At 41.2% G+C, this 12003-nt stretch overlaps 1 protein-coding gene across 1 annotated transcript in view; it reads left to right on the top strand.

The window, feature by feature from the left end:
• The window catches only part of CTNND2 (catenin delta 2), a 731680-nt gene that overhangs the window by 610617 nt on the left and 109060 nt on the right, over positions 1-12003 (top strand). Inside the window, exons 13-14 of the mRNA XM_029913318.1 lie at positions 4061-4234; positions 9097-9098. Coding sequence (XP_029769178.1) covers positions 4061-4234; positions 9097-9098 — 176 coding nt within the window. The remainder of the gene's footprint in view (positions 1-4060; positions 4235-9096; positions 9099-12003) is intronic.

Below are 12003 nucleotides of genomic sequence, written 5' to 3'. Positions count from 1 at the left end.
ACTACATCTCTAGTTGTCATCAAAGAAGATCCTTACTTCCATCAGTTGCTCTCTTCATTTCCTCCCTGTTCTCTCAGTAGCCATTAAGAGGAGGATGTAATAAAAGGCATTTTCGAACTGCATGGTGATCACTTTTCAGAGAAAAATTGTCTTCTGAATTAATCATGTATCACATTTTACAATAGTGCCTTTAGGAAATGAGAAAGCAAAGAGAAAACCTTCAAGGAAAGTTAATGCAACCTCCTTACCCTGGACACATGATTTAATTCTCGTATTTTATATGGGGGATGGCCGTGGATGCTACAGGAAGCATTGCCCACCTACATTACACCTCACTTTAGAAGATGATCCTATCCCATTGCACTGAGACAAGATCCTTCACATGTGATACTGTTTTGGTTTCTTATGTTTAAATTCAGTATACACAAACACACACATATGTTTTATTGACACACGAACCTTAGACAAGAATGTTGTTACTAATGTACAGGTTGTCCCAAATTCTCTGCTGCCCTGAGCTTCCACTCAAAAGAACCCATATTTGATGGTGAAAGAGGACAAGGGGGAGACTGTGAGGAAGCCAGTTAGAGCTCCCTATTTCTCAGGGCAGATCTGAGCTATGACCACTAGCTCCAGAATCCCTCACCTCCCTGACATTCCCCCTGGACCGGAGCCAAGAATATGTGTGAGGGAAAATGGGGGCGGGGGGCGAAAGGACAGTGCAGATGCTGACCTCAACACATCTGTGCCCAAGGAATTCTCAGCTGGGCATGCCCAACTTTCTGACCCCTTGGTGTTGCTCAAATGGCCCAAAGGGGCAAGAATGCAACTAAGCACTTGTCTACACGGTGGGGTAATATGCTCTATAAAGGTCTGATTCCTAAAGCCATTAATGTGTTGCACATTAATTAGTCCATGTAGATCCTGCTGGTGAGCAGTAAATGTTCCCTACTGCACTTTAATGTAGTACTGTTTCAAACGGCACTATGTGAAACACGTCAGCAGGGACTACACGGATCCATTAATGTGCATCCACAACAGTGTATTTTAGAAATCATACCCTATGTACAGCACATTATCTGACCATGTCGACAAATCATAAGAATCTGGCCTGCTGTGGTTTTAGTAGTATGTTGCTGGTGAGCTCAAAAAACGTTCCTAAAGAATTTTAACTCATATGCTCATCAGTGGTAAATTAGGAATGTAAAACTCTTCATTTATCCACGTCTCCTTCAGTGGAGTTCTCATGATATTGTAATAAAGGTCTCCCACACTCATTTCCCCTCTTAGTGACTGATAAAGTATGCTCCATGTGCTATCAGAGAGCAGGGGTGAAGAATCAGGAAATCTATTCATTTGGTTTTCCTTTAAAAAAAAAAGAATGTGTTCTCATAACCATCACCAAACAAGGAGGAATAGCTATTTGGCAAGCCAGTATTAAGGAAGGATTTGTCCACAGAAAACTATACCAACACAGTTAAAGAGGTATAACCTTCCTAGTGTGGACACAGTTATACCATATAAACATGCATATACCTGTTTATAACTATGGGGGAATAAGTTATACTGATATAAGAATCTCTATGGTGATATAAATGGGTCCACACTAGGAATTGCACAGATATAACTATTTCAGTAAAAAATGACATCCATGACCAACAGTTTTACCAGTACAAAAACTGTGTGTACACCAGAGCTAACATATTTGCTGCATTATACTTTGTTCCTGAGAAATATAATAAAAACCTGGTATATAAATTGGATAGCACAGTGTTCAAGGTATGTAATTTGAAATAGGATTGGGAGGGAAGAGGTGAAGACCTTGACCTGAATTTGGATTATATTTGTACCAAAGTAAATCAGGAGTAACTCCATTAAAGCGAATGTACTTACACCAGTGTAAAAACTGGTGTGAGGACAGAATTGGGCCCCTCATAAGAGGAATTTCCTACCTCCCCGCCCTCCCCCCCCCAATACCTGAGACTTCAGGCAGTTTATTGCATTCTCTAAGGGGGGAAAAGTAGATTTTCATGAGCCTTCACGAAGCAATTCCTGGAAGGGCTGATTATTGTGTCCAAAGAGGGGGATTGAATTCTCTCACCAGCAGGGAAGTCAACCAACCTTTTCTTCAGTTTGAAAGCAGAATTTTAACAAGCCGATTTCACAAGCACATCATGCTCCCTTTCATAGAGGCTACATTCAGCAGGGTTTAGCTTCAACCCTTTTAAGGTGATTTTGCTACTGTTTCTGGGCATTTGATAGTGCCTCCAGTAGAGACTGCTTTTCCATTGATTATATGTTGTCTTTTTTGTCCAGTGCTCTGAGTTATATATCCTAGCAGCTGCTCTCACATAACTCTTTATGTGCATTATTGAAAGACCAGCTAACTTTGCATTTGTGTTTGTTCTTTTTTCATTTGCAAAACATAATGGTCAGCAGGTGTAAACTGGCAGAGCTCCATTGAAGTCAATAGATCCATATCAATTTACATCAGCTGAGGATCTGGACCAATGCTCACCCACTAACCAGGATGTGTAATTGCTGGGCCACTGAGTGATAGGGCCATGCATGCCATGCCCCCATGGGTTTGAGGGATCTAGAGCTGCTGCTGCTTTCCTCTCCTTCTTCCCCCCAGGGGAGGGAATGGGTTGATCAGGTTGTGAAGTCAGATCCTGTTCCAACTGCTTCTGCTGCCATTGGATGAGTGGGATCAGGGCAGACTGACTGTTTGGCTGTATCCTCCAGAGGCAGTGGGGATGAAGGAGGGGTTGTTTCTGCCTGCTGCTGGCTTGTTTGTCTTTGTTTCAGCTTAACCAAATCATCACTCACGTCATGCATTCTGTATATGCCACATATTTTACAGAAAAAAATGTATTAGAAATGTTTTAGAAAATGTTTCAGAGTAGCAGCCGTGTTAGTCTGTATCCGCAAAAAGAACAGGAGTACTTGTGGCACCTTAGAGACTAACAAATTTATTTGAGCATAAGCTTTCGTGGGCTACAGCCCACTTCTTCGGATGCTGTAGCCCACAAAAGCTTATGCTCTAATAAATTTGTTAGTCTCTAAGGTGCCACAAGTACTCCTGTTTGTTTTAGAAAATGTTATTGAGATTCTCTTTTTTGTATTCCTCTGCCTGTAAAATGCACATTGAGAGAAACATCAAAGTATTGCATTTAAAAATACTTTTTAAATGACCTAAAATAGCATTTCTGTGCATAAAAGTATTTTGACTTTTAAGTCCCATATTTTAGGACCTTATAGGTGTGAATGCTATAAATTGGATTGGAAAGAGGAGATCTCCTCTTTCCATTGGACTAAAGCTCCCATTTCTACTCCTGATGGCTTGTGAGATCTGTTCTTAGACTAGATACTGTATACTGCCCACATTAGGCATCAGGATGGAGTAATTTTGGAGGCAGAATTCTACACTGGTGAAGAAAGTTTTTGGGATGGGTAGATTTATAAAAGAAATTGGGGGCTGTTTGAAGCCCTTCCGAGTAGCTGCCCTCAGAGCTGAGTAGCAGCTTAAGTGCCACAAAGAGTCTAGAAGTAGCTGTGTGGTAGTGGAAAGCTACTTCTTAGCCACTTTACCCTCCTGGCCTATAAATGGTGATGAGCACATGCCCCCATGTAATTTATTTTTTGAGTGTGATTCCCACTGGAAAGAAAGAGCACAAAGGATCAAGTCAAATATAAAAAGAAAATCTCTTTTTTATGCAAGTTGTTAAAGCATCTATTAAGATCTGTTGATACATGTGTGTCCCAATAGGTATTCACTCCCCTGAAAAAATTAAATTATGCATTGAAAGCTAATTGCTCTCATTATGCTAGTTAGGTAGAACACTCTTAGATTTTTCACTAATGGTGAGGTCAAATACAATCAAAAAGCTATTTTATAAAGAGTACTGGGAGGGGAATTTGCCTCCATCAAGGATCTCAAACAGTATGTTAAAGGTGAAGGTGGCGGTTTTGGGCCATGGGCCTATATAACAAAATGTTTGAATATTATTCTCTTTGATATTGGCATACTTTGTGACATTTGGTTTCTCCTTTCCAACAGTGGGATGGAGTAAGACCTCTCCCAGACTGTGCAGAACCACCAAAAGGAATCCAGATGCTGTGGCACCCTTCAATAGTCAAACCCTACCTCACACTTCTCTCTGAGTGCTCAAATCCAGACACACTGGAAGGAGCAGCAGGTGCACTGCAGAACTTGGCTGCAGGAAGCTGGAAGGTATGGACTACTACTCTGAACTTTTTATAGTCTAAGAAGCCCACATGGATAAGAACAAAGGTATTATAGCTATAAGTGCAACTCTGAGGGGGGGGAGAAAAGCCACACATTTCAGAAAACTATCTGGAAAAAGGAGTCAAATTTGCACTGCAGAATGTCATGTTTGTTATATTTATTGTCAATAATCATATTTCCTAAGAAATCCCAGCACACAGCATTTAAAATTGATTCGTTAGACATTAGTCTAGTTAAATATGAAAAATTATACTGAAAACACAATATCCAAAAGAATAAAAGCAGTGACACTACAAATCTATGCAGATAGTGTCATGGAAAATGAGTAAAAAATCTCACCGGTGACAACTGAATGAGACCACTTTGCAATGTCAAAGCACTGGTTGATTGCAGTCTGGTTATGAGAAAGTGAATAGAATGTAGCAAGATATAATGAAGTGACACAAAGACAAGAAACCCTGGCATCCATTTTTCCCCTTAAAAAATCAATAAAGACACAAAACATTAAAATAACATTATGGTTAAGAGTAAAAACAAGGCAAGGAAATTCTGAATTCACGCTATCTTACCATTTTTTGTGTGATTTCCTACAAGAAATTGTAATTAGGCACAAGGAGGGATGGAGTGGCAAATGATCTTAGCTTGAGATTTTTTGGTCAGAGCTAGTCTAAAGTAAAATAAAAGAAACAAAAAAGAAGAAAGTCAGCTGTGCTAAAAACAAATGCTGCTGTCACTATTATTGCCATTTGTATTATAATGATGCCCAAAGGTCCTCAAGAGAGCATCAGGGTCTCAATTGTACAAATGCATATGAAAGTTTATAGTCTAAATCAGACACATGCATTATTTTTCGAGATCTGATTCACTCTTTTCCTTTCTCCAGCTGTGCAATTGTCTAAACCTGTACTGTGACAGAGAAGGTAAGGCCTTTAAGACAGGCCAGATGTTCCAAAACCCCATGAAGGGAGAGTGAAGAGATAAGAGAAAACCTAGAATATTTTTTAAAAGATAAAACTGTCTGGGGGGATTTAGATACTTATCTTCCATTGGTATTAATGGCCTATATGTGTCCAAATCCCCTAGTCTGCTTTGAAAATCTCAAATACAAAGTATAAGAGTCAGTCTGTAGCTCTGGTGATTATAGCCAAGCTGAAAACTTTTTTTAAATACATGGAGCAATAGTTTTCCATTCTAGGACATATATTTTCCCTTTCATATGTGCATATATGTCTTCTAAAGTTGGCCTCCATGTTTTGTGGTCAAAGACAAAGCTGAAAAATGTAGGATCAGGTCCACCCATGACTCCAATCTCTTTGAATAATGAAACTGTCAAAGAAGTCTGCAGCTTTTGCTATTTGGGTTCTATACTCACCAATTCCTCCAACTCTCACACAGAGCTTCTCCACTGGATTGGCATCTCAGTGTCTGCCATGGGTCCTTTACAATGAATGTGGAAATAACATCATCTTGGCATGACAACCAAGTTCAGGATCTATTTGAGTTTCCTTTGGGCACTCATTATTGTTTGGTCTTTACCAAGACTGTGATGATGATGGGCGATCACTCGTTACCGAGTATGATCATCTTCCATTGGAGTTATGGGTCCTCAGGTGACTAATAAGGCCAATCCTTGAACCACAAGTTCTATTACAATGAGGGCAGATGTTTTCAGGCTCAGCAGGAGGCTGTTGACCATGACTGGAGACCAGTCTCTCCTTCCTCCTGTGCCTCTTGTCCTCTTCGGCTTGTCAGCGAGCAAGTTCAAAATGCAGGGGCCCATCAGGTAGGACTTCACTCCATTTTAAGCGATCCTGGGCAAGTGTTTCCCAGGTATCAATGTCAATATTACATTTTTTTAGGTTGTCCTTCAGCAAGTCCTTATAATGCTTCCATTGTCCACCCACGTTACGGTGCCCTTCTTTCAGCTGAGAGAACAGGACCTGTTTTGGGAGGCAATGGTCTGGCATCCGGACAATGTGACCAGTCCAGTGGAACTGCTGATGGATGATCATTGCCTCGATACTGGTGGTCTTTGCCTCTTCCAGAACACTAATATTGGTGCGCCTGTCTTCCCATTTGATCTTTAGAATCTTACGAAGGCAGCGTTGATGGTGCCTCTCAAAGACTTTCAAGTGGTGTCTATAGGTTGTCCAAGTTTTGGACCCATACAACAGTGTTAGGAGAATAACGGCTTGATAAAAAAGCTGTTCAAATGTCGTGATCTTCAAAGACCCTGCACTGTAAATGAGAAAAAGCTACACTGGCACAGCTCAGGCGATGTTGAATTTCTGCATCATCTGCCTTGGATGAAAGATGACTTCCAAGGTAGAGGAAATAATCGACATTCTCCAGTGCCACTCCATTGATTTTGATAGATGGGGCATGTAATATCTCATTTGGAGAGGGCTGATAGAGCACTTTAGTCTTCTTGATATTAAGAGTGAGACCAAGACATGCGTAAACATTGGCAAACACATTCAAGATAGTTTGAATATCTTTCTCAGAGTGGGCAAAGATTGCGTTGTCATCAGCATACTGAAGTTCCACAATAGATGTTGTGGAAATCTTACTCTTGGCTTTCAGCCTGCTAAGCCTGAAAAGCTTTCCATCCATTCTGTAAGTGATTTCAATGCCAGCTGTAAACTTTCCAGGAATTAGGTAAAGAATGACAACAATAAAAACCACAAACATGGTTGGAGCGATGATACAGCCCTGTTTGTACTTTGAAAGGTTCACTCTGGGAGCCAGTGCTGCTCAGAACAGTCACTTTCATGTTATCATGAAGCGATTTTAGGACATTGATGTATTTATCAGGACATCCAATCTTGGAAAGTACAGTCCAGAGGGCACGGCGATTCACTGAGTCAAAGGCTTTAGTTAAATCAATAAAAGCCATGTACAGTGGTTGGTTTTGCTCCTGACACTTTTCTTGCAGCTGCTGTGCTGTGAAGATCATATTTGCAGTTCCACAACATGGTTGGAAACCACTCTGTGACTATGATAAAATTTCTTCTGATGGGGCAGAAGGTGGGTTGCAAGGATCCATGCCAGAACTTTGCCTGCAGTGGCTAGGAGGGAGATACCACGATAATTTCCACAATCCACTTTATCCCCTCTCTTGAAGAGGGTGACAATCAAGGCATCCCTCATTTCACTGGGTATCTCCTCCTTTACCCAGATTTTAAGGATAAGCAGGTAAAGCTTCCATATTAGCTCTGGTCCACCATTTTTGAAGATTTCAGCGGGCATCTCCTCAACTATGTCATAGTTCATACCCGAGATCGTAGTGACGTACTTCTCACAAGAGCAATGACAAGTGCTGATGACTGTTGGACTGGTCATCGCCTTATTCGATCCACAATGAAAGTTAAGATAGCTCCCAAATGGAGGCTGCAAAAGAAGCAGGTCAGACGCAAACTGAAGGTTCAAGATTTGAAGGACCCTATTAAGCATGACCACTTCCAAGCAGTCTTAGAAGAAAAGCTCCCATCAGAGTTTCCAGAAGAAATTGAGGAACATTGGAGCCAGTTGAAAGCAGTAATCTCAATGCCTGTGAGGAAACTATAGTCTACCACACCAGAAAACATCAGGACTGGTTTGACGAGAATGATGCTGAAATTGAGCAACTCATCAATGAGAAGAGAATGGCATTTTGTGCTTGGCAGAATGACATAAATTGTAATAAAAAGAGAGAAGCCCATGCCAACCGTAATTCTATGGTTGTAGATAAAGTCCTTGAGCAAATCCCTCAATGACCATTTAGGGACGAGCTCGGAGACCCTCCCAATTTGTATGAGGTGCACAATGCCACCATGCAGATAAAGAACAACAAGGCAGCAGGTCTTTAACAAGACTGTAAGGGCCCAGGTATTCACTTTCCTATGCAAGAAGCAATAAGGTGTATATATGAGGTGTTTTCACATTTCAAATTGAATTTTTAAAACTCAGCTTTTTGCTGCTTAATAATAATCTCTTGTTTCTACATCACTCTGGTATATGCATTAGACTAAAGTGCATTCCACAGACCTGCCCTTAATAGTTTTTTATACTCTGAAGGCTGAGTCCTGTAAAAGGAAATTCCCAGTCCCATTTCTTTTTATAATTGTATAATGTTTTTATACAGGATTTTTCTGTGGGTCTGCTGGCAGCATCTTTTTCTGCCTGGTAAGAATAATAAAATGGCAGGTTCTTTATGGTCTTGGCCAGAGTCCAAGTTATACATACCCAGTTATACATTTACCAAAACTTTAATAATTTGTTTTACATTTTGTATTCTATATTATTGTAAATCATTAACATTTCATCAACATTACACTAGCAAAACATAATCCTTATTTTCTACCATTCAGCAATTTTCTTCATATTTTAATATTATAATTCAGTGTGCGTGGGTCATCCTAAATTATTCATTAACATGACCTTTATTTTTTATTTTGAGTAGGACTGTTTTGGGGAACAACATAACCATAACGTCAGCGTGTTCTTACCTTTTTAAAACCAGGGTGTTCAGGGGACTTCCTGCTCATGCTTATAAATCATTAAAAAGTCTTGTCAGTAATTTTACCTGTTGATGGATTTTAAGCAGCAGGCTGTAGCTTTATGAAACTTAACATCCTGTGGAGATGGGGTACAGGAGTGGGGGGCAGGAGTGGGGGTAGGGGGACACCCTGACATCAGCAGCCTTCTTCCCCTCCACCCCCTGCACAGCAAGCAGGAGGCTCCTGGGAGCAGCTCCAAGGCAGAGGGCAGGAGCAGAACTTGGCAGTGCGGGGAGGGACAGCTGAACTGACGGCAATTGATAGCCTACTGGGCGGCTGCCACACAGGGAGCTTAGGGGACCTGATGAGGGGTTGCCAGCCCACCCTGGTTCCAAGCCCCCCACCAGCTAGCTCCAACAGGCTGCTCTTCCTGCAAGCAGTGGACAAAGCAGGCGGCTACCAAACAACGTTATAAGGGAGCATTGCGTAACTTTAAATGAGCATGTTCTCTAATTGATCAGCAATGTAACAACGAAACAACATTAACTGGGATGATGTTAAGTGGGGAGTTACTGTACCAAAGAGGGACTTTGGTCTGCAAAGGCTTCAGGTCTCCCTTTTTACCACAGGCCCGAGGTCCACCAGTGAAATCCCGGGTCTCTTATTTCTGGCCCTTTGGCCTTTTATCTGCACTGGACACTGAATGCAAGTTATGATGAAATAAACATTCACACAATTCCTAATATTTAATTTCTGAAGCCTATACCTGTTTAACCTAACTGTGTCTCTGTGACACTGTGCAGAAGGTAAAAAAAAACCTGCCAGGCCTTAGCCAATTTGGCCCCAATAGGAAAAATTCCTTCTTGACCCGTAAAACAGGTGGTTGATCAGACCTATAGCATCCTAAAAACACAGTTCCTATATTATATAACTATGAGGAGACAGGGTGGGTTCAACTAAAATGGGGCAAGAGGTACAAGAAACCCCAGGCAAGGGTTTAAATTAATTATTGTGAGGAGCAAGGAGCCAATCAGCTCCTCTCTCTCTGGCTGGCCAACAGGCAGCGGAGTACCCCGCCTACAATCCACGTTTCATTCTAAAGCTGTCTGTCACCTTGTGGATCCAATCAAAGTCTCCCATCCATTAAACTGGTGGGTGGCATTTCTGAAGTCTCCAAATAAAGGACCACCTCAGCTGTAATCTTCTCTGTGTTACCGAGTTAAAGATGAAGTGTGGTATCTTTGGCTAGGGATTTCCTTGCTTTTGTTAGGCCCCTAAAGAAACCACTTTTTTTCTTAATTTATATTTGTTTGTTTAGTTTTTGAACAGTGATATACCTTATATAGGACATTTCCTTTGATAACATAATCGCCTGTAGTAAAATAGCTGCCATAACTACTTCAATCCTCTTTCAGTTCCCTTTGTGTCTCAACTATTCTCTCTTGACTGCCTGTATAGCTTGAAGCATCTTAAAGCTGAAATACTTTCTGTTCATGCTTCAAAAATGTCCCTTAAAATCAGTTGCATTTTAGAAATTAAATGTATGTGCTGCATGCAGATAATCTGCACATGGTATTATCCCCATTTCCCATTGTACTGCTTCCTGTGGCTGCCTTTAGAATCTTCCTCTTGAGTCTCCATTGTTTTTTATATCCTCTCTCATCTCACCCAGTGTCTCTGCTTTTGTCTTAGTTCTCTACAAGCCTCGTAGGGTAGGAACCTATCATTCCTCCATCAGCTCTTCTCAAGCCCTCTCTTTCCATTTCCCCTGCTTGATCACTCAGCATAGATGGGTAGCATAGTATTCTCTTGATTAGACAAGTCAGTGTTTATAACTAGGTACCTGCCTCTGATCACTAGCAAGTACTGTACAAATACAATTAGATTTCCAGGTCACAGTCTGATCTCTTGAGATAGCCAGATGAGATGTCTGGCTTTATTCCTTAAGAAAATATCTGCCTTTCTGAAGAAATCTCTTTATAAGAGTGAGAGACCTATTAAGCAAATAAGTTGACAAAGAAATTGAGGACATAAAAGAGAGCGGTTCAATCAAGAGCTCAGTGCAGTTATCTCTAAGGATAGCAGGCCAAAATGTTTCCAGAACCCTCCTGTCCAATCACACAATCATAATTATTCATTATTATTGAATACTTATTGTCTAAAGCATCATTCCTCTAGGTTATCAATCTTCTACCATTATCAGGCCAGGAGACATTGAAGGTTCCCTGCCAAACTTTTCTGATTACTCTAATTGTGCAGGAAGACAAGGTAGGTGAAGGAATATCTTTTATTGGACCAATATCTATTGGTGAAAGAGACAAGCTTTCAAGTGTGTCTGATTGTTTACACACACACACACCCTTTGAAGTTACATCAGGCTTTTTATTCCAACAGGAAAGTTATTTAGTTCAAGTAGAAAGTCTGCCTGTCTGCCTAAGTCCCCAAAACATTCATGTGATAAAGCCACATACTATACAAAGGAGAAGACATTTTATAATATATCAACTATTTAAATCAGTGCCAACCCAAACTGATAAAAACCCCACACTTTTAAAGAATCAAAAGCTCTATGAAGTGTCAAGTCAAGATCTTTCAGGAATTCTTTACTGGATGGAAATTTGTCCCAGGCAGATATATACACTAATAAATATAGAAAATTATGAGCTTTGTGGGAGAGTAGTCAATATTATTCAAGGAAGGAGGATGTCTTCCGCTGTCAAAACTAGTACATAACAGTGTAATCCCATAAAGGCATCATGGGCATCATCCTGAGGAGTGGGAGAACAGTAGTCTATGATTAACCCGTTTACAGACTGACTCTTTATTACACCCAGTATGTTTGCTTCCCATAAGATTTGAAGGCTTATTCTCAAAACCTTGTAGGTCTTAAAAGATCCAGTATTTGGTGGGGATTAAGGTATCTCTCAAGGAAAGAAATTAGGTTATGAATCCAAACAAGGTGTTTGTGCTGTAGGAGTGACAGTAGCAAAGATAAATGGGCACCAGGCTTCCAAATTCAGTTCCTTCAGCACAGACAGTATATTTTTCTCAAATATTTAAGAAAATTTCTTTTTTACTTCACCTTGTCAGATTACTACTTTCTATTTAAACCTAATGGACAGGGCCGGCTCTGGCTTTTTTGCCGGGGGGGGCGGCCGGAGCCCCTGGGGGAGGGCGGCGAGCCCCGGCGGCGGCTCCGGTCTCCCCCCCGGCGGCCAGAGCGCCGGGGGCAGGGCCGCGAGCCCCGGCGGGTGCTCGGCTCTCCCCCCGCCCCCC

This window comes from Terrapene carolina, unplaced genomic scaffold, assembly GCF_002925995.2.
Source record: "Terrapene carolina triunguis isolate 2854851 unplaced genomic scaffold, T_m_triunguis-2.0 Scaffold580, whole genome shotgun sequence".
NCBI lineage: Eukaryota > Metazoa > Chordata > Testudines > Emydidae > Terrapene > Terrapene triunguis.
The sequence above is the reverse complement of the archived record's forward strand: the minus strand, read 5'-3'. Positions and strand labels throughout refer to the sequence as shown.